This window comes from Rhipicephalus microplus, chromosome 5, assembly GCF_043290135.1.
Source record: "Rhipicephalus microplus isolate Deutch F79 chromosome 5, USDA_Rmic, whole genome shotgun sequence".
NCBI lineage: Eukaryota > Metazoa > Arthropoda > Arachnida > Ixodida > Ixodidae > Rhipicephalus > Rhipicephalus microplus.
In genome coordinates this window covers 181,928,840-181,952,089 of record NC_134704.1, presented here as the reverse complement: position 1 = coordinate 181,952,089, position 23,250 = coordinate 181,928,840, and the positions used below count along the sequence as shown (strand labels likewise).

At 44.4% G+C, this 23,250-nt stretch overlaps 1 protein-coding gene across 4 annotated transcripts in view; it reads right to left on the bottom strand.

Moving 5' to 3' along the window:
- xmas (RRM_XMAS2 and SAC3_GANP domain-containing protein xmas) overlaps nt 1-23,250 on the bottom strand; it is a 417,359-nt gene that overhangs the window by 43,156 nt on the left and 350,953 nt on the right. For all 4 annotated transcript variants that reach the window (XM_075896259.1, XM_075896258.1, XM_075896260.1 and 1 more), the window contains one exon: nt 4,649-4,766. In XM_075896259.1, coding sequence (XP_075752374.1) covers nt 4,649-4,766 — 118 coding nt within the window. The remainder of the gene's footprint in view (nt 1-4,648; nt 4,767-23,250) is intronic.

Genomic DNA, 23,250 nt, shown 5'->3' with positions numbered 1-23,250 from the left:
GAAAATTCTATTGTCACCATCAACGACGAAAAAAGTGAGAAACGAGTGGGCACCTCTAAACAGAGTACCTTCCATGAGTCCCACATTTTGAGCATGGTTAGCAAGACGCTATGGTCACATGAGCAACAACAATTGGTCCAACTATTACAATGACATGGGTCAGTGTTTGACTTCGTAGAAAAGGGTAAGCGACTGTCTTTACCATGCTCTCGACCACAGCATGCCATCGACACAGGCTTTGCTCATCCGGTTCGGTAAATGCCTTACAGGGTGTCGTCATCCGAGCGGAAAGTTATAGCTGAACAAGTTCAGGACATGTTGCAGAAGGGCATTATTGAAGAGTCGTGCAGCCCGTAGGCAGCACCTGTGATTTTGGTTCGCAAGAAAGATGGTTTCTGGACGTTTTGCATTGATTATAGATGATTGAATGCCTTGACTAAAAAGAATGTATATCTGCTGCCTCGGATCGACGACGTAATTGACTGTCTAAATTCTGCTTTATACTTTTCTTCACTCAATCTACGATCAGGATATTGGCAGATCCCCATACACCCTGCTGACAAAGAGAAAACGGCATTTGCAACACCGGATGGACTATATCAGTTCAATGTGATGCCATTTGGGCTATGCAATGGCCCCGCAAGTTTTGAAAGATTTATGGACTCGATTTTTCGCGGACTGAAATGGGACATCTGTTTGTGCTATCTGGACAACGTTGTCATTTTTGGCAGCACATACGAAGAACATAATGTTCGTTTGAGCCTCCTTCTGGACTGTGTGGGAAAGGCTGGCTTGGTCTTGAACTCCAAGAAGTGTCGGTTTGGTGAACGGCAGGCCTTGATTCTTGGCCATTTGGTAGACAGAGATGGGGTCAGGCCTGACCCCCGGAAAATTGAAGCGATCAGCGCCTTTAAGCCACCTATGTCTGTAAAAAAACTTTGCAAGTTTCTCGGGTTATGTCCTTATTTTCGACGCTTTGTGCATAAATTTGCGGACATTGTGAACCCCTTGACCAGCCTCTTGCGAAAAGAGTGCATTCGAGTGGACATCTTGATGTGACGCTGCTTTCTGTCAACTGAAATTTCTGCTGACATCAGAGCCAATTCTCCGTAATTTTGACCCATCTGCTCCTACGGAAGTACACAGCGACGCAAGCGGTATTGGCATCGGAGGCGTTCTTGTTCAGCGTCATAATGACAGAGAGCATGTCGTTGCCTATACAAGCCGTTCCCTCAGCAAGGCTGAAAAAAATTACACTGTGACCGAACAAGAATGCTTGGTAGCCGTATTTGCTATTAAGAAGTTTCGTTGTTACCTGCACGGGCATCCTTTCACGATTGTGACAGACCATCATTCCCTATGCTGGCTCGTTACTCTCCGAGACCCTTCTGCACGCCTTGCACGCTGGGCTCTATGCCTCCTGGAATTTGACTTTAATGTTGCATACAAAAGTGGGCGGCGTCATACCGACGCCGATTGTCTTTCTCGCCTTCCGTTGTCTACGACTGACCACAATACAGACACGTTTTGCTTGGCAACTGTTTCACGCGCATTTCCAGATGTCACCACGTTCCAGCGGGAACAGCGCAATGACTTGATTTTAGACACTTTATTCGCCACTGTCAGAAGCCCCAAAGGCAGTGGTCGCTTTTGTCTTCGCGATGGACTGTTGTACAAGGCGAATTTCTCGGCAAATGGTGCGCGGTATTTGCTAGTGGTTCCCCAAAGCCTGCGGTACGACGTCCTCCATTTCATGCATGATGACCCGACGTCTGGCCATCTTGGATTCATACGCATTTTGCATCGAACTGAAGAGCGCTTCTACTGGCCTAAAATGCGACAATGTACGAAGCAATACGTCTTCAGTTGCGAAAAGAGCCAGCGCCACAAACGTCCTACAAGCAGTCCGCATGGCCCCCTTCACCCTATAATGCTGCCCACAACACCTTTCGAACAAGTTGGTATCGACCTGCCAGGACTGTTTCTGCGGTCTTGCAACAACAACCGCTGGATCATAGTCTGCGTCGATCACCTTACGAGATATGCAGAAACTGCTGCGATACCATCTTCCACAGCGGATTCCGTCGCCTCTTTCCTGTTACAATCCATCGTTCATCACCATGGTCCACCTCGTGTCATCATCAGTGATCGCGGTTGCCAGTTCGTCACCAACACTGTAGAGGAATTGCTTCGTCTCTGCACTTCGCAGTTTCGCCATTCAACGCCATATTATTCCCAGACGAATGACCTTGTGTAACGCACAAACCGCACGCTTACTAATATGCTGGCTATGTAGGTATCCTCAAATCACAGGAACTGGAATGACATTTTGCCATTCATCACCTATGCATATAATACACCGAAGCACGAAACCACGGACTTCACTCCGTTCTACCTACTCCACGCACGACCATCGCGCAGCTGCCTCGATACGATACTTCCATTCGAGCTTCGTATGAACGATTCAGTGGCTCAAACACTGTGCCAAGCTGAAGAAGCCCGCCAAATTGCCTATATTTGCACACTGGCATCGCAAGATCGCTCCAAGCAGAGGTATGATTAACGCCACGACACCGTTTCATTCGAAAACGGGGACCTCGTGTGATTGTGGACCCCTCAGCGGAAACGTGGCTTATGCCAGAAATTTTTAGCGCACTATGTCGGTCCATTCGTTATTCTAAATCGCCTGAGTGACTTGACCTACATGGTGGCACGCTTGACCTCAGCTGGTCGTCGGTGAAGCCAAACACAGTTGGCACATGTAGCTTGTCTCCAGCAGTTCCATCCCACACTACGCCAATGATTTGGCTCACCCAGCGGGCTTCGTCTGTGAACCGGGGAATGATACAGTATGAGCCGGTCCATGTTTTGGGGACAAAAGTAGAGGAAGAGGAAGTTACTTAGTTCGGCCTATGTTCGCCATCATCACCGATCGTCGCCTGATCTCTCCTGTAAATAAACATAGTTAAACTCAATTGTTAAACAATATGTTTATCTTACTACAGGGTTTGTGCAGATAAGATCGAGCACGATGTCCTGGTCTCCACTCCCACTTCTGATTAAGTTTACTGTGGACCTAGGCACTGGCGGCAGAACTATGATTTCGGGCAATATTTTGTGAAAAAAAAAGATTTTGTTTGCCCGAAGAAAATATATACTGCTAAAACTCTTGAGGTAAAAACACCCTTCCCACATATTTCACGATTTCTGAATTTTCATAGCACATGAGTAAAGAACACATCCTTCTCAATCCCTGTATTTGTTGTCCATAAAAACATGTGATAGACAATGTAGTGAGGTAATTATTTTTCAATAACAAACAAGGCAAAATGCACACCATTATTTCAGGAATTTATTGCTACAAGCAACTTAAAGTGAGGATATTACTTTGATGCTTTCTTTTATCACATTTGTTTTACTGCACAATTGTGAAGAAATGTAAGTGGTCTACCAAAAATACCAAAACTTGAAAAAAAAAGTACTTTTCTCAATAAGACAATTTTCAATTTTGTTTAAATTCTTCTGATCAAAGTCAAGAACTTTATCTTACCATTCTGTGCAAAAAACAAAAACAAAAAAAAAAACATTCCATTATTTGTTGTTAACAAATTGTACTTGTTAACACATGTGCAGCCTTGCAGTTGCACAGATGCGCCCCCAACATTCATCTGCTGCAGTATTCTGAACAGACTGCTGGCGCTTTCTTGCACATTGAATCTTTTCGTTTTTTAATATGCTCCCACCACCCTCTCTCCCCCGATCCCCCCTCCCTCTGCTTTGTCCGCTGCCCAAACCGTTTAGTTTTTCTCTCTATCTGTGCGCAGCATGTGTCGAGTCTTTTTAAATCGTGCGCCACAGCGGGGTTGATGCCCCGTGTGCGACCCCGACTATCCAACTGGGCTACCCAACTGCCACTTGGAATCTAAACTTGACCAAACCTGCAGAAAATCCAGCATGGCAACTCAGCATGGCAACAAAATCCAGCCGCCAAATAAAGCGGAGTCTCGGAACAAGTGTTTTCATCCAGAAAATTCTACTTCATTATGTAAACTAGTCCTACAAAATCGGTCAGAAAAAAAGTATTACTTCTATGGGAACTTTGACAGTGCACTTATCAAGTCAGAAATATTCATCATGTACGAATTTTCACGTGCATAAGTTTTTGTTACATCTTAGACTAATCTTCCTTTGTGTACATTAATATCTATACATTACTTTTCATCTACTTATTTACCAATTTCACTACTACGTTCTGTAGTCATCTTACCTTAAAGGTATTAAATAAATATGTAAATAAGCTAAGAAAGCAGACACCGATACAATTGGGTGAATCACTCCTGGCCAATGTTCCAACCTTAAAAGAGCATGCTTTAAGATGAACAAACATTGATACAGATACTCCCTTTTGCTACTTTTATGCCCTCACTTGATCTCCCTTGGTCCTCGCTTGATTATTCTTTGATAAGCTGAGTAGGTTCCGAAGTGTTTGTTCACACCGAAAGCACATGTGTGCATTTAGTGACCTTATAAAGTCCTCAAATTATAGTGTGAAAAATGTGAGCCATTTCATAGGAACGTATTGCACACAAAACACAATTCACAAATTGTTAGCCTATTGCAGAGAGTCCTGTACTAGTATGGAGCCTACCTTAAAGCAGAACTCAATGAGAAGATGGCAGAAGCACTCTTGCAGGATGTCAAACCAGGGTAGTGCGGATGACAGCTGTGCACCATTCTCTCCATGCCGCTTCAACGTAGTGGAAACGCTGCAATGGTCATAACAGCAGTTTGAAGTTTGAATTCAAAGCTGCAGTGTCGTCTGCACATAGGGGCACTATGGCGTCTGATTCACATGTATTCAAGTTGCAAGCAATGAGTCATCAAGCACAAGAACAAAGCTAAAACTCACCACAAAGCTCTACGACAGCTACAGGCTTGTGCAACCATTTGAGCACTTCGAATTCTCGAACTAAGGCTGAGCAATTAGCAAAATTTTGGGTGTAAAGTAAACTACAATATCGGTGTGCGAGTGCGAATCTGATCAAATATTTTTTCTATTTCTCAAATATTTCCAGATTATTTATTTAATACTTCTAAATGAAATTGCAGAAAAAGAGAGTGAGAGGCTTTCTAAGCTTATTCTTACAAGATAGCAACATGAAAGCATTTCCTTTGGCTAACTTGATGAAGCAATGGTAGGGTGGAGTTTCATATAATATTTACTCGCATAATATGCGCACCCCTAATATTTTGCAGCTTCACTAAAAAAAAAATTGTTTTATCTAGTATTCTGCACTTCCTGACCCACCCGAGCCAGTTCGCCAACGCACGCAAGAAAAGACTCTGGACCTTTGGAAGTTTGGGACGGGTCCCCCAGTAGGCAAGCGCAGTCAAACGAGCTGAGAGTGTGAAATCCCTTCTTTTGAGGACCTCCCATTAAGTAGAGTCCCTGGAAAAGCATACCCGAACACAGAAACCTGTAGACAGATTGCCGGAACTCCTCGAGTCTTTGCTTTTCCCATAATACCACTGTCGGAATGCAAGCTCGCCTGACGGCACGGACAATTTTTTGTATTGGAGGTGTGCAAGGGCCTGTTGCCTTGTTGCACCAATTATTTCCCTCACTCTCTGCACCAGCGCTGCAAAGCAATGATGCATGCTTAATTGGTTTCAGAAGTTTAGGTTCCGCCATGCCTCCGTCACGTTTTTACAGTTCTCTTGCAATGGGCTGCAGTAATTATATATACGACAAAATCCACGCTCCCTATTATAAAGTTTGCTGAAGAAAACAGGAATCCTGCCACTGCCAAGCAATTCATTGTGAAGTTCTTCAAATTGTACCGATTTGTGCAATCAGTACAAGAGAAAGAAGAAGAGTGTGCGCTTGTGAACAGCCTGCCATTGAAGAAAACATTTTCAATTACAGTCCAACCCACTTATAACGATCCCAGATATAATGATCTATCGGTTATAATGACCATATTTCGGTGAGCTTAGGATTTTTCTATGCTACCTTTTGAAACTGAGTTTACATACAGCGAACATTTGTCAAAGCCTCCTACTTTTACAATGAACACTTCTGACACGGTCCTAGCATAAGTATAACACATACGAAGCTAAAAAAATAATTAAAACAGGCATTTTGAAGTATGTGATTGGTGCGCTCGCATGTACGCCGCTGAAGTTCATTCAATTGCGAGGCAGATATCAAAGCACGCGGTGAGCACTGCATGCACATTTCGGATATCGCGAGCGAGGTCGTTCACATTACAGTCGTTTCTTCACGGGCAGAAGAAAAGTGAGGGAGGATACAGCATAAAAAATTGTGGTCAGCTTTCACACGGCAAACTTTTCTGACGCCATTCTCGGCATCTAAGACCACCGAAAATAAACGAACAATGCCTTCGAACACAAGAAGCCATAAATGCGAGGAGCGATAACGTTTGTCGTGTGAAAGTTCACTGCGACGCTGAACTCTCCCACAACACAATGTGCCGTTTAAGGTTTTCCACCTTTCGGTAACGGCAACAACTGGTCGATTAGTGATAACGACTTCTGTGCAGTTGCGGCGGTGCCTTAACGGATAAGCACAAAGAAGAGTGATAGCCAGGTGGCCGGTGGCGATGAACGTGTCATTTTGACCCAGTGCCGGTGAGCTTATCACAGTCATCTGCGGATAACTGCTCAGAGGAGGGACTATGGTACAAGCACGTCATGGTGCCGTTCGCAAGTTCGCTGCCCCTGCATGGTGCGATGCTGCTTGCACACGTAGTTCACAAAAAACAAACAGGCTACCCACCGCACCCTAGCTTGATCCTGAGTGAATCATGCGCAACGAACGCAGGAACGTGCGCATACATTGGACTGCAAGCGAACTGGCACGCGACGGCAAGAGTAGCTAGAGTAAGCGACATACTGCACGCAACTAGCCAGGAATGATTGGTTCGACGTGGCAGGACGATTCAGTAGAACGGTGCGAGTTCATAGCGAACGGGCGCCACTCAACACACGAAAAGGCCTAACTTGTCAGCATAGGGATAGTTTGCACCTTTTAATAAATATACACACACACACAAAAAAAAAACGGTTTGGCCACTATGTGGCCGTTTTCATGGGCGGCTACATATACAACGAACTACTGATACAATGACCAATTATCACAGCACTTATCATGAGTTCCAGTGTGAATCAAATCGAATAGCACACATGATTCAAAATGAGCAAACAGGTCTATATTGTCAGGATGTCAAAACAGAGGTCTTGCCCCAGAGATTGAGAAACCAGAAGCAGGTCGGTCTTTTAATAGAACGCGCAAGCGAGTTCTTCTTCGTCCGTTTCATAGTCCTTCATGGCACATGCACAACTGCCATCGTCTTTCTTGAGCAAGCACGTGACATTTGCCTCCCTCCGAAAGAGGCATCGTCCCGATGAGCAACTTAAGTGCTCTACCAGGCGTATGAAGTGATTGCACCAAAACGGTAACCGGGAGCTAATTAACTCAATAAATACGGTTTCATATGCACGACGTGCACGATTTCGGGTAAATGCTTTTGGCGCTTAGAACTACAATCAGTGTTGGGAACAACTTCGTAGTTCACGTCGTTAAAGCGTCGCGTGGCACAGTATGGGCCAAAGTACCGTGTTAGTGGTTTTTAAGACAGTCCACATCGACGTATCCGAATCTAGACCCATACCTTGTCACCTGGTGTGTAGCTAGTGAACTTGTGACGGGGGTCGTACTGTTGTGGATCTTGATGCTGCTGATGACAGATGCCCACGTGTGCGAGCTGTCTGGCTTCCTCGACGCGCTCAGTGAATTTTTCGGCGTCTACATGGATGTTGTCGCACTCATGCGGCAACATGGCGTCCAATGTTGTCGTGACTTCGCGACCATAGATCAGACCACGGTGTACGAAAGGGAGGTGACTGATCGCCTCGGAGGCGCAGCAAAGCAGCTCCGTGGAGAACTTGTTCAGGTTCGCCTTCTCCCTACCAGATGGCGCTAGAAGTACCGGGGCCATGCGAGTCGCGAACTGATAGCGGCCACCTCAGTTCGCTCCGACACGAGGCCATCTTTCATATCGAACGTCTCTCTTTTTTGTGAACTATCCGCAATATTTGAAAGTTTTGGTTAACCCTGTGAGCATATACGACGTGCGTGTGGCCACGTAAAAGCGATGGGGAAGACGTGTTTCGTCCCACACTGCAACACAGACTAAAAGCCCTGTAGCGAGAAACTTTCGCTGTTTTCTGCGCCGAGAGATGAAGAACGCCTTCGGGTGTGCATGAATTCCATTCCACGCAGGGATCGAATCCTACAGTCAACAGACCACCTCTGCGAACAGCACTTCCGAGTCTCAATTGGTGAGCAAAACCTGAGAAGCGGTCTACAACGGCAATTGATGTTTTGTGTCGAGCACCCCTGAAAGCGTCCCTCTCCAAAGATGCAGTGCCCAGTATTTTTCCGGACTGCCCAATCTGTCTCTCGAAAGAGAAAAAACAACGCAAGAGGCCAGCCGAGAAACTTGACGTCAACGAGACTTTCAAGAAGCATAGAAAGCAAAGCCAGGAACTCGGTGGCTTGCTTTCTCAATGCTTTCTTGCGGATCCCCCCTAAAGTGGTGCTACTGCTTCGGACATGCTCTTGCATGATTGTACCTCGGCACCCCTCGCAGCGCTGTCAACTTTTGATGAACTGCTACTATGTACAAACCCTGTAACATAGTTTACTATGTTACAGGGTTTGTGTGCCGGAAGTTGCTGAACAGCACAACGTGCGAAACGTGCAAACTTGGCCTTGTGAGACCTATTGCTCACTCGCAGATGCCTGAAGCAGCCCTCGTAAACTGTAAGACCCTTGGAAAGCTCATTCATCCCACAACTAACATATCTGTGTTACTTCGCGCAGCAGAAGTAGTGTTTCAAAGAAATTGCACGCAAAGGAATGCTTACGAGCTCACCATTGATCATATATTAGATAACAACTGGCTCTCATTTCCTTGCATCACCCACAGAAATGAAGTAATTGCTAAAATCTTGCATTGTTATGTGGGCCTTCGGATGAGGCAGTATTGTAAGCAGAGAAAAGAAAAGGAAAATAAGACACACAAGCTCAGAAAACTGTCAAAACTTGTGACTGCACAAGCGTCCTAAACAGAGTACTTGGCTTGGTGTTTGAATGTGTGCGATTTCCTCAACGTTTCTTGTTGGGTACATTTTTCTGTATAACAGTGCAATAAACAAGTATATGTGTGAACACGCTTATCAGGCATGAATAACTGTAAACATTTGTTTAAAAAGTAACAACGCGAAACTGAAGTAGATATCTGATTCATATGTGTGCCCGAGTTCAGCAAAATTCAAATTTACTTTGTATGCCGAAGTCACCGTGGCTGTGGTGGATAGCACTGGTGCACCGCAACAATTAATTGCCCCTATTTCTGTTTAAATTACTCGAGGAGGTGGTTGCGTCTTCGCGAAGAATTGTTGAAGCTACAGTCGCTGTCGCGTCCCGAATAGCGTGCATGCACTTCGGCCTTAAAATTCACACACCAACTCAAGAAGTCCAAAGAACCTCAGTTCTTTCGAAACGGTATTTTCGTTTGAAGCGACCCTAAATTCACGCCACCGAAATCCAAGCACGCGCTGTATGCGGAACAGTGCGAGGCGCGTTTCATGTCCGTGGCAACTGAAAACCCGCAGTACATGACCCCTGTTCGCGCAGCGCCACTTACAAGCGCACACGTCCACGCCGAACCAAGTTTTGGCACGCTCGCCCGCCGCGTTGAGTCACCTCTCCTTCCTACACCGTGGATCAGACTGAACGGTGTCATTCCAGTTGTTTCTTGTCGAGCGGTATTATAGGTAAAGGTCACGTATGGCAATCTGATCCCAGTTTTTATGTTACGTGTCAACGTGCATGGTGATCATGTCTGTGAGGGTCCTATTGAGGCGCTGTGTCAGTTCGTTTGTCGGCGGATGGTACGCAGTTGTTCTCCGTAGTCGGCGGATGGTACGCAGTTGTTCTCCGGTGAGCTGTACCGCTGAGTCTGAGAACCAACTCCAAAAGCTCTGCAGTGAAGGCAGGTCCTCGATCTGTGATCCCTGCTGTCGGGAGTGCCCTGCCGAAGGACAATGTTTTCAATGGAGAACTGAGCGGCTTCTGATGCCGTGCCGCGCTGCATAGCTTTAGTTTCCGCATAACAGGGGAGGTAATCAGTGGCCACAATAATCCATCTGTTCCCTGTTGTGGAAGTTGGAAAGAGACCCAGGAAATCCATTCCAATCTGGGTGAACGGCTTTTCTGGTGCTTCGAGTGGATGTAAAGTACCGGCTGGCTTGCTGGGAGGTGCTTTGCGTCTTTCGCAGTTGGTGCAAGTTCACACGTGATGGTTAACAGCAGCACGTAATTTTAACTAGTAGTACTTGCATCAAAGTCGGCACAATGTTCGGGTGTAGCCTAGATGACCAGAAGTTGCTTTATCATGGCACGCTTCCATGATTCCTTTTTGGAAAGAGGCAGGCACGACGAGTAAGTGCGGGTTACTGGTTGGTGAGAAGTTTTTTTTATGGAGAACATTGTTTCACAAGCAAAAAGATGGCAGTTCTCTAGCAAATAGCCGCGCCTAGTCTTTACATAGTCCTTCTAAATATTCAATGAGTGGACACAGCTCAGGGTCACTGCGCTGCTCTGGTGCAATAGTGGCTGTGTTGACAAATCCCACGAATGCCGCGTCAATGTTTTCGTCGTCAGGAGCAACAGTTTCCACTGGCGACCGTGAGAGACAGAACGTATATTGGGGCTTAAAAAACAACATAAATTAAATGCCTCAGCCTGCACCACCGAGGTATAACAGGCTTAAACCGTGAGAGACAGTCGGTGTCGGTGTTCCTCTTCCCAGATTTATAGATGATGGTCATGTCGAACTTTTGAAGCCCTAGGCTCCCGCGCACCAAACGGCCAGATGGATCTTTAAGGTTGGTGAGCCAGCACAAAGAGTGATGGTCACTAACAACCTTGCAGGAGCGGCGGTACAAATATCGATGAAATTTGATGACCACCCACACCAAGGCAAGACACTCATTCTCGGTAGTCGAGTAGTTCTCCTCCGTGCGAGAGAGAGTTCTGCTGGCGTAGGCTATTACTCTTTCACAGCCGTCTTGCCACTGCACCAGAACGGCCCTAGACGTACATTGCTGGTGTCAGTGTGAAGTACTGCAGGTGCTTCCTGGTCGAAGTGCGCAAGGACTGGAGGTGCTTGCAGGCACTGTCATTGTTCATTGAATGTCATTCGCTTCTGTTCACCCCAAAAGAAGGGGGCGTCCTCACGTGTGAGTCAAGTCAATGGCGCCGCAATAGACGAAAAGTCCTAGATAAATCGCCGGTAATAGGCGCACAACCCTAAGAAGCGTCTCGCGGTTCTTTTGTCGCATGGTGCAGGAAATCGCGCTACGGCGTGTATTTTGGCCGGCGTGTATTTTGAACGCCCTCGGGACTGACAACGTGGCCTAAGAAGCTGAATTCGTTGAAACCAAAATGATATTTTTCCCATTTTAAAGTAAGGCCGGCCGAACGTATGGCTTGGAGGACGGTGAATAGACGGCTGAGATGTTCCTCGAATGTTGCTGAGAATACAATAACATCGTCCAGATAGACCAAGCATGTTGCCGCTTCAGGCCTGATAGTACGGTGTCCATGAGACGCTGAAAAGTGGCTGGTGCCAAACAGAACCCAAAAGGAAGCACCTTAAATTCGTAAAGGCCATCGGGCGTCACAAAGGCCGTTTTTTCACGATCTCTCTCGTCGACTTCTATCTGCCAGTAGCCGCTTCGGAAGTCCACTGAAGAGAAATAGCACACATGATGCATGAGGGAATCGTCTGTGGCATGACGATTCACTCATCACGGTAATAGCAGAAAATGACGGCAATAGCAGGCAATGTGACCTGGTTCTCCGCGGCGGAAGCAAATAGGTCGACTGTCGGCCTTGCGCCATAAGTCAGTTCCGCGAACTGGTGGTCGTCTTACAGAATCCCATTGCCACCAGACACGTCAGCGGGTCGTGACTGAAAGGGTGTCACCACAAATGACGGTGGAGGACAAGGGACCGCACCAGCGTAGCTCGCTTAATGTGGCTCAGGACTTGGTGCGGGTAGTGTAACGGCTTGCCTCAACTCCTGGCAGACGATTTCGGCAATAGATGCGACAGGTGATTGGGTAGGAGGAAAGCAGAGGGCCCGAAATTCCTCACGCAGTATTTTCCTAATCATTTGTCGCAGAGAACTTTCGCAGACAGCAGTGTTCTGAGCTGCAGCACTTACTTCCGTGTGGTTCGGCAGGCGGTCAAAATGTCGGCATCGTTGTTGCAGTGCGCGCTCAATGACAGTCACCTCTTTTATGAATTCATCTACTGCTGTAGGAGGATTTCGTACAAGGCCCATAAACACTGATTTCTTAACACCCTGCATTAGGTGACGCACCTTCTTCGCCTCGGGCACGTCAGGGTCAACTTGTCGAAACGGACGGATCATACCCTTTGCATACATGGCAGCTGTTTCGTTGGGTTTTGGCACGCGGGTCTCAATCGGTTGCTGTGCGCGATCCCGTCGGTCCGAGTTTAAAAATGTGGTGAGGAGCTTCCAACAGAAATCTTCCCAAGATCGGAAAGTAGCCTCGCGGTTCTCGTACCACGTGCGAGCGCTATCTTCCAGTGCGAAATATGCACGGCCAAGTTTGTGCTGTTCGCTCCAGTGGTTAGATACAGTGACCCGTTCGAACTGTTCGAGCCAGTCCTCAACACCCTCATACTCTTCCCCACGGAAAACTTCAGGAACGCGAGGATGTTCAAGAGTCACCTGCGACGGAAGAGTGGTCTGCGATGGTAGGATAACCGTGGATGCGGTAGGAGCTGCCATGCTGGTAAGAGGTGTACGGACTCCGGATTTTAGCCTAGTAGGGGCCGACTGAATCGGTGCACAAGAGTCGTGACCAGGGGCCGAGTCTCTGGACTAGGCGAACGGATCCGAGCAAGACTGTCCTGCATCAAATTGTAGGCTCTAGCACCTCCACCAGTGTCATGACGTCAAAACAGAGGTCTTGCCGCAGAGATTGAGACACAAGAAGCAGGTCGGTCTTTTAATAGAACGCGCAAGCGAGTTCTTTTTCGTCCATTTCATAGTCCCTCATGGCACATGCACAACTGCCATCATCTTTCTTGAGCAAGCACGTGACAATATTATTTCACATGTAACCCCCTGTTGAGGTGGTTTCACTTCAGCCGTATAAACTGTACCGTGAAGCACCTGCCTATGGAAAATCCACACACCTGCAAAACCTCACTTGAAGGTTAAAGGGGAACATGGCACACAAATGAACATATTAGCCTTGCATCTATTCCCCATTTTTAAAGTTAAAAAGCTTGTTATGCCGACTTATACGTTATAAATAAATTTGAAAAAATTACATAATTAACAGGTTACCTCTTGTAGTCTACCAAAACTCAAATCCTGCTGCTGTTAAAACTCGCTTCCACTTCCTTCGAACCAAATCAAATGACATTTGCACATGCCTCGTTTCAATTAAAAACAAGATACTGTGCAGGTTAGATGAATCATATCAAGTATGCTCATTTTTCTGCATAATATGCAGTACATGCTATTAGAATTCAACAAGAAATTATTTGACAAAATCAGTATTCACTTCAAATGTAAAATATGCTACTCGCACAAGCCTAGTATTTCCCAATAAAGATTCTTCTGATGTGCCTCTTTATCATCATCAGTCTGACGATACCCACTGCAGGACAAAGGCCTCTTCCATGATCCATCAATCAATCCGGTATTGTGCTTTCTGCTGCCACATTATACCTGGAAACTTTTTAATCTCATCGGCCCACCTAACTTTCTGTCTCACCTTCATGCATTTGCTTTCTCTGAAAATCCAGTCAGTTATCCTTAAAGACCAGCGCTTATCCTGCCTACGTGCTATGTGCCCGGCCCATGTCCATTTCTTCTTCTTGATTTCAACTATTATATCCTTAACCCCGGTTTGTTTCCTGGCCCACTCTGCTCTCTTCTTGTTTCTTAAGGTTACATCTATCACTTACCTTTCCATTGCTCGCTGTGTCGTCCTCAATCTAAGCTGAACCTTTTTTGTAAGCCTCCAACTTTCTGCTCTGTAGGTAAATACTGGCAAGATGCAGCTATTATATACCTTCCCCTTGAGGGTTAGTGGTAGATTACCATTCATGATTACAGAATGCTTTCCAAATGTGATACACCCCATCCTTATTCTTCTAGTTATTTCACTCTCATGGTTCGGCTCCGCCGTTACTACCTGTCCCTTAGTAGATATATTCCTTTAGAACTTCCAGCATCTCTCCACCTACTGCAAAGTGATGTTTTCTACCAAGACTATTGCACATTACTTTAGTTTTGTACATGTTAATTTTCAAACCTACTTATCTGCTTTCCGTGTCCAATTCAGTAATCATGAGCTGTAATTCATTCCCCGAGTTACTCATCAAGGCAATGTCATCAGCAAATTGCAGGTTACTAAGATACTCTCCATTAACTCTTATCCATAACTCTTCCCAATCTAGGGTGTTGAAAACCTCCTATAAATCTCTTAGCCTTACACCCTTCTTTATTGGGGTTCTGTCACTTTCTTTATGGAGGATTATGGTAGCTGTGGATCCACTGTAGATTTCTTCCAGTCTGTTTATGTAAGATTCTTCGATTGCCGTGATTTCGCAGTGCCTGCGTCACTGCTGATGTCTCTACTGTGTTGACTGACATGTGGGGTTTAATGTCCCAAAACCATCATATGATTATGAGAGACACCGTAGTGGAGGGCTCCGGAAATTTCGACCACCTGGGGTTCTTTAACGTGCACCGAAATCTGAGCACACGGGCCTACAACATTTCCCCCTCCATCGGAAAGGCAGCCGCCGCAGCCGAGATTCGAACCCGCGACCTGTGGGTCAGCAGCCGAGTACCTTAGCCACTAGACCACCGCAGCGGGGCTGTCTCTACTGAGTCAAATGCCTTCTCGTAATTTATGAAGACTATGTATAGGGGTTGGTTGTATTCTACGCATTTTTCTATTACCTGATTGATAGTATGAATATGGTCTATTGTGGAGTAGCAGGTACGAAATCCTGCTTGGTCCTTTGGTTAATTGAACTCTAATGTCGTCTTAATTCTATTAGCTATTATTTTTATAAGTAGTTTGTGCAGAATATACAGTAAGCTGATCGGCCTGTAATTTGTCTATGCGTGATCAAATGTTTACTTTCTGTCATTAACTCAAGTCACTCAGAAGGGTGTTGCCAATCAAACTGAGCGTCAGAAAGTTTCCCCTTCATATTATTATCACCACATGAATTCAAAAGTATTATAAAATACCTCTTGTATTTTCAGTATAATCCTGTCTTATCTTTAGTCAATTATTAGCCTTTGTGTAGTTGCCTTAAAATTAAAAGCTGGCTAAAGCTGCACCTTTATTTAAAAATGGGGATAAACGCTCGACAGGAAACTATAGATCTGTGTCACCAACCTTTATATGATGCAAACTGATTGATCACAATATTGCTTTACATATCTATGAACCCCTTGATCTAACATTTTTTCTTTTCTAACCAACATGGTGTCAGGAAGAGCTACTCTTGTGATTCACAGTTGTTTATCCAACACCCAATCTTAATTTTAACACTAATAAAGTAAACAAACTCACTGCAGTTTTCATATAAATTTCCAAGGCTTTTGACACTCATTCGTTGTCATCTGTTTTTCAAATGATCTGCGCTCTGATTGAATAGCTTAACTCTATCATGGCTACTCAGTTTCTTATGCTTTTGTCAGCAGTTTGCGGAAGTTAAACTGGCCCTGCAACACTTCCAGAAGTAACCACAGAATGGATTGGCTAAAAGAATTTGTTGCCTCACAAATTAAATGCCGCAAAACTTTAAGGATGTGTCCAGTACGAGCAGAGTTACAAAGATTTGACGCATGTTACAAAGATTTGACGCATGTTTCAACTGCATTCTCTCTTCTCTTATCTCGAAAACACTGAAAGCTAAGCGGGGAGAGGTGGCAGGAGGGAACAAAATGTGTTATGCACACCATGAGCACTTTAACTTTTCTTTGAATGCATAGCTTTTCAGTGCGATTGCTCGCACATGTGGGAACAAGTTGCTGTCTCTCGTGGCATCCCTAGTAATGACCGAGCGCACCAATCTCAAATCAGTCAATGGCTGATACTTGGCCTGGAACGTAGTGACTTTGGAGCTTGTAACATCAATTGTCCAGAGAAGAAAAAGCGATTTTTGGTTGACTTTGAGTATTTGTTGTGAATTCCCGACCATGCCCTGCACTATAAAATTTGGTACCTGTGTTCTTGAGAGCCTCAACTGCCATTCAGCAGTGTTTTTTGACATTGCTCGAAAAGTGTTGCAGGGCTCTTGTAACCGTTTTACACCAGGGCTTTGCTATGTCCCTTCTGGTATACCTCAGAGGAGTTTAGGGACACCTATTATTCTCGGTGCTGATTTAAGAAATTTCGAATATTTTTCTAACAGTGTGTGCTATTCAATTTATTTCACACTAAAATTTTTACTATTCGAACTTCCCAAACACAAATGGAGTCAACATCCAACTGAAAGTGACCCCTTCAAACCTGTATAATACTTTATCTCATCACATTTTCGTATTGTGGCAAAGCTGCCTTTAAGGGGGCAGACTGCTCTTTGCGGCTAAAAAGTGACAAAAAAAATCATTTTTTAAAATTGACATATTTGGTATCTGCAAGTATTTTGCTCTCTCTCTGCAAATTTTTACACACCAGGAAGAGGTAATTTTTTTGTAATGTCATTCTAACTGTCCAGATTCTTGGTGCTGTTAACATGCAGAACCTGCAAAAAAAATGGGGAACCAACTTCGAGGCCTCTTTATAATTTGCCGGCACCTGTGTTAGAAGCTCTGCTACGAATTTATGAGAACTTTCATGAGGATTGCAAAACATGCGCACCATGAATGTTGCTTTTTGAAGAAGCTGTGTGTTTTCAGTTTTTTCCATTTTTTTCAAAAAAGTAAATTAACAACTGTTCAATTTTGAGGCCTCAATATCTCTGCAGCTAGGGCAGGTACAACAATAATTCTTTTTGCAATGAAAACCTGCATTTGTGTATAATGCAAGTATGGAAGCGAACAAGCCTTTTTAATTAATTACTCATCAAAACTTTAACACAATTCCAACTGCTTTTGAAAGTGAATAGTTTGCTGTAAAATACTAAGAAAGGCTTAAAAACAAAAAACTCTTGCATTATTTCAATCTATAGTCATTAGTCTATGTTAGGATATTTTAAATATCACTTTTAATTAAGCACTTTTCTTTCTATGGTGGCCTTAAACAATAGGGGGTGAACTTAAGTTATCTCAGGAATAAAATGAGTTACAGAAAAACTAATTAAACATTTAAAATCAGCAGAAAAAACTGCATAATTCTGTGCAGTTTGCTCAAGACCACTGAAGAAATAAACAAAAAATGTCTAAGAATAGTCTGCCCCCTTAAAGCTCTGTTACAGTCGAACTTTTTGAATATGTTGTAAAAGAGCTAGTTGGTTGCTCATAAAAAAAATAATTGGATTAAGCAAGCACACCCAAAAACTAATAAAATAAGGACTAAGTATGTGCACCTGGTGGCGCATGCTTTGTGTGGCTGTGAGGCACAATTCTTTGAGACATATATGCTAGGCAGAAGCACAGAAAGACAGCACACGAACTGTTAGGGATGTTTTTATAAAAATGAATGAGCACCCATGTGTAAGCGTACCTTAGTTATTTTTGTTTTTCTGGTTAAATTCATTTCATCAACTCTAGGCTGTAAAAAGAAGGAAGAGGTCTTGATAGCATGTTGTGTTGGCTTCTTTGTTAGTGTGCATGCTCCACATCGAAGCATTCATGAGATGAATGAACAGTTGGAGGTGAGCACTGTATATGTTTGGCACCACAGTGAGAGCACGTAAAAATGTGCCGTGTGTTTGCATTCTAATTATTATTTTTAAATTTCCATACAATCAACATAAAATTAAAAATGACTCCTTCAAACTTTCAGTATGCCTCTCCTCATAACACATTCTTACTACGAAAAAGCTGCCTTTCAGGCTTCGCTACGATTGCAAATGTGTTAACTTGAGAAGACGCTTGTTTCAATATGGAGATAGATGTAGCTGTGTAAGGGGCTCAATTAGGGCTGTTTTGAACCTGAAATTAGGACAGAAAGTCAGAAAAATCGAATAGAGAAGATTTTTAACATACAAAGTTTCAGATGTTCATGTATGTTGACGCCTACGGGGCACACTTGGAACCCTTAACTCGAACAGTCTTTAACCTTGTCTGCCACATCTGTTGGGCTTCTGCATAACTTGAAAGAAAAGGAGATGCTGAAGAAATATCTGCCTTTCATGTGTAGATTGCAGTCGGCAACACTTTGGTTGCACAAAATCATGTGCTGATACAATTTGACTTCTGTATTGCTTTGCTCTTGATGAGACAACTACGAAGTACCACATGCCACCATTCTATCAATACTTTCATGTTGCTGTCTCATAAGCATACCCTTAAAAATTCTTCCCAACTTTTTTCTCACAACTTCACTTCAAACTATTTGAAAAAGATTATAAAAAGATTAGAAAAATATGTGATTCAATTCACACACATACTTCAATACACTCAAACCCTAATATAACAACGTTGCACCTTACACAAAAATACTTTCATTATACAGTCGACTCTCGATTCAAACACGAAGGGACCTCTGAATTTTGTGTGAATTATCAAAAAGTTTCAGTTATCAGAAGTTCTCAGACAGACGAGTCTGAGTGAAGTGACACCACACAATATGATTATGCATTCATTTTATCACATTTACAATTTTTAAAATGCTTTTAGACCATGACTGCACACAATTAACAGAAAATAGACAAGTAAGGTCCAAAAGTTTATTGGCCATTTACTGCTTATGAGACCTTTTAAAAAATAGTGAACTGCCAACTGCTTCTTTGCTATAGGTAGGTGCCTTCAGCAAAAAGCTCTCTATACCAGTTCGGAAGCATCATAGTTTACCATGCGGTGGGCTTTGTTTGATACATTTGTTTACTAATGAAGCCTTTTTCCTTGAAGGCCTGAGGTGCTTATTTTTCATACTTAGACAGTTAGGATTATATTAGCATGCAAATCTTTAAATAGTAGTGGGAAAACAGCAGATATTTTCAGGTATGAAGCTGCAAAAAGTATGAATCAACCGAATAATGGAGTTTCAATTAAGAGGCTTTTAAGTACTTTGAAAGAATAGAGGGCCAACCAAAAAATTTTCCTTTGTTTGAATTAACCGAAAGTATGAATTATCAGGGCTTGAATTATCATGAGCCTACAGTATCTGTAAAAAGGTTTATTCCTTACACTATATCTACTGCAAGACTGTTTTTCATTTACTTCGCTAGAAACAATATTTCGTTATATCTGGGTTCGTTATATAATGGTACAATTGTATTCAAATTTGCAATTGTATTCAAATTGCATAATCATACAGCTCTAGTATCCATTGGTGACTTGCCTTCTGGTTTGTCTTCCTCTGTATGGCTGTCACTCGATGACTGCAGCACATATCGCACAAAAGACACTTAACAGTCAAACCTCATTTTACGTAACTTACTAACGGTTAAAACATAGTTGCAACGAGTCCTTGATCAAGCCTTATAGAGGCTAATGCATTCAAGGACCACTTAAGCCATAGTGGTTCCCAATATGCTTACCAATTAGTGTGTATCAATTGCGTACCGCAATAACATTTTGCGCCACATAAGTTTAATGCGCCGCTGAACTTGCAAACACCACAACCTATGGCAGATGGTCTTTTTCTTTGATAAGTGCGGTGATGCCTTTGCAAGTAATCATAGATAAAAGTGAGGGGACCCTAAAGCTTCGCCTTTAGGAGTTACACTGGATAGCGATAGCTTGTTTCTAGTGCGTATTTCAAACACTTAGTGCATAAAACCTTTTCGAAATTGTTATTGTCAGTAGTTGATCGACGGCCGACGCTCCGTTCGCCGCTATCAGTCCAAGACTGCTACTGTAATCGGACTTTCCGTTTACCGGGCACAGGTTCGCCCAAATAAACAGTTAAATTCCAACGCAAAGTCTCCAGTCTTCGGCTACGTCACGACCCCGTGACATCTGGTGGAGGTGCTGCTTCGTTCATGTACTGGACGCCCCCATCAAGCCGTGAACCCAGCCCACGTCGCGGAGAAGACACCGTCGCCAACCAAGAGCAGCAAACAAGCCGCCGACAGCAAGGTCTCCCACCGGAGTAGAGGCTTCTACAAGACAAGGCGCGGAAGACCAAGGCCATGACCTCGACTGCAGCGACAATGACAACAGAAGCGTCCCAGCCTGCGATCGTCATTCATCAACCCAGGGAACCACCAACGATCCATGGGTCATCGTTTGAAGACCCGGAAACCTGGCTAGAAACATACAACCGTGTGGCCACCCTCAACCACTAGGACAACGAAGAAAAGCTCCGTCGTGTGTACTTCTACCTGGAAGACACCGCAAGGACCTGGCTAAAGAATCGGGAGTCCACGCTCTGAACGTGGGATGTCTTCTGCGGCGCATTTCTGTAAACGTTCGCGAGCGTCGCTCGCAAAGAGAGGGCCGCTGCTCTACTAAAGACCCGGGTTCAGCTACGAAATGAAAAGGTTGGAATTTTCAAAGAGGAGATGACCCGCCTATTCAGTCACGCTGACCCAGACATGCCTGAGGAGAAGAAAGTTCGTTTCCTCATGCGAGGGGTCAAACAGGAGCTCTTCAAGGGACTAATGAGGAATCCACTGAACACCGTCCAAGAATTCGTATCCGAGGCGACCACCATCGAAAAAACCCTGGACATGCGCACCAGACAGTATAATCGTCGCCTGACTTCAGAATGCGCTGCTGCTCAAGCCAGTGACTCCGAAGACCTGCGTGAAACGATCCGAGCGATCGTGCGGGAAGAGCTGCGCAAACTGTTGCCTTTGGCGCAGTCTCAAGTGGATTCGATCGCCGACATTGTGCGAGAAGAAGTTCAACAATCGCTTCGAATTCCCCAAACACCGCTGCCCGAGCCAGAAACTATGAGCTACGCCGCTGCAGTGCGCCACAACGCTCCTCCTCGTCCACGCCAGAACACCGCCCCGTCGCAAACCCCGTGACACTATGCATCCACTACGTAGCCTTAAGAATTAGGTGCAGTCAAGTGTAAGACTTTTGTAGTGGATGACTGACTTTAAACCACAAAGCCTTCATGATAATCACATGTTCTGATGGCCACTAACAATAGGCACTTGTACCATGCATTACAGTCGAATCTCATTAATTTGAACACGCTTAATTCGAACTTCCTGGTAATTCGAACTCACAATGAGGTCCCGTGAAAGCTATATGTATTCCAATAGGCGAAAACGCCTGGTAATTTGAACGTGCAGGCACTTGTGATGGGTAATTCAAACATACTGCGCTCCGAAAATGCTCTCAACACCCCACCCAATCCCACGGCAGCACCTCCGACACCTAAAAAAAAAAAAGGCTGCGGTGGAATGTTTGCTCTCTCTCAAATGCCGATCTAAAAGAAAGCTACTTTCACTGCAGTTCCAAGCAGAGGAAGTTCTTTTCACACATCCGCCTACCACGCAAATGGCCTGGGTTCGATTCGCACTCGGACCCAAACGACCCTGCTCTTGTCCCAACTCTGCTCCAGGATTTTTTATCATTTATTTATTTTATTTGCATCATTCTCTATTTTTCAGTCACGCATAAAATAATGATTTTTCACTCACAAGCAACGGTGCCCACGCCGGAATTTCTGCGGAACGAGCTCTTTAGCACTGTTGGGTTAAAAAAAGTGCCAGGCCTGCGCGGAAGGCGCAGCACAGTCACAGCGGAAGCTAGAAGAGCGGCCTTTCAGAGTCTATCAAAACACTGATTTGGGTACCACTACAAGCACACATGCTTGATATTCACAAGGTGATTATTAATAAATATAATTAGGTAGTAGGCCGGCATACACTATGCTATTTTTCGTCATTCTTCTGACAAGCGTGGTATCCGCTAAACATATGCAAGGAATTTTGTGCCAATTGTTCATGCAGTGGCTAACGACGATGAAGAATTATGGCTTAAGTGGGTATGCGACACAGTTAATAGGGGAACAAGAACAAGTTTTGTAATAGATTGGAGCATTGTACGACCCACTTCTTACGCTATTCGCATTGTGCGATAACTGGTTGGTCTTTCGCTATTTTATAATGCTTTATAAGTTGTACTAACGCGATTGCCTCCGCAACATCAAGCCCGCCTAAGGCAATTTGAAAACAAGTAACAAGCACCGGCATAGCTCAGTGGTATAATACTGGGCTGGCACCTAGCGGACCGGGGTCAAGGTCTACTGTGTCATTGGTGCTAGTTTTTTTTTCTAATTTCGCGCGATGTGGTTACGGACACCGGGGGTGGACAACTGCGCGTGACCCGAGTTATGATCTCATAACAGCTTTCACTGTAAAACAAACAAGAGGTGACAACCACAGACAAACACACCAGCATGACTTATCGTTGATAAAAATCCTCATTACATTAAGTATACCAAGCTATCTGCTTGGACACACGTGCGACGTAGCGCCGCTTTAAGCTTACTGCACACATTTAATAGGAGATTACATGAACACGCTGGCCCACCGATCGCTGCCACTTATTTGTGCATGATTGTGTTCAAGTGCGCAACGCTTCGTGAAAACACAAGCAGCTTGCTATCATGGAGTTAAAGGTACACTAAAGGCAAACATTAAGTTGATGTTGATTGTTAAGATACGAGGGTGGTCTGATAAGCACTTAGACTCACTGTGAGAGCAGGACGATATTGCATGAGACATATACTAACGTTGAGTATGCTCTCCAAGAGGGACACACGCAAGGGTTCAGATGAATCAAGCTCGTGGTTTTGTTTTGGCCGCTTGAGGAAGCAGACCGTTTTCGTGTGTCTGTAATGTCTGGAATGAGAGAAATATCGGTCGGCGATGCGATTCTTGTTTTTTGGAATAAAAATTGCGCAGCAAAATCAAAGAGCGACTGGATGCCGTCTATGATGAGTATTCTCTTCTGATAGCAACCGTCAAAAATTGGTTCAATAAGTTTAAACGTGGTTGCAAGTCTGGTTTTGATG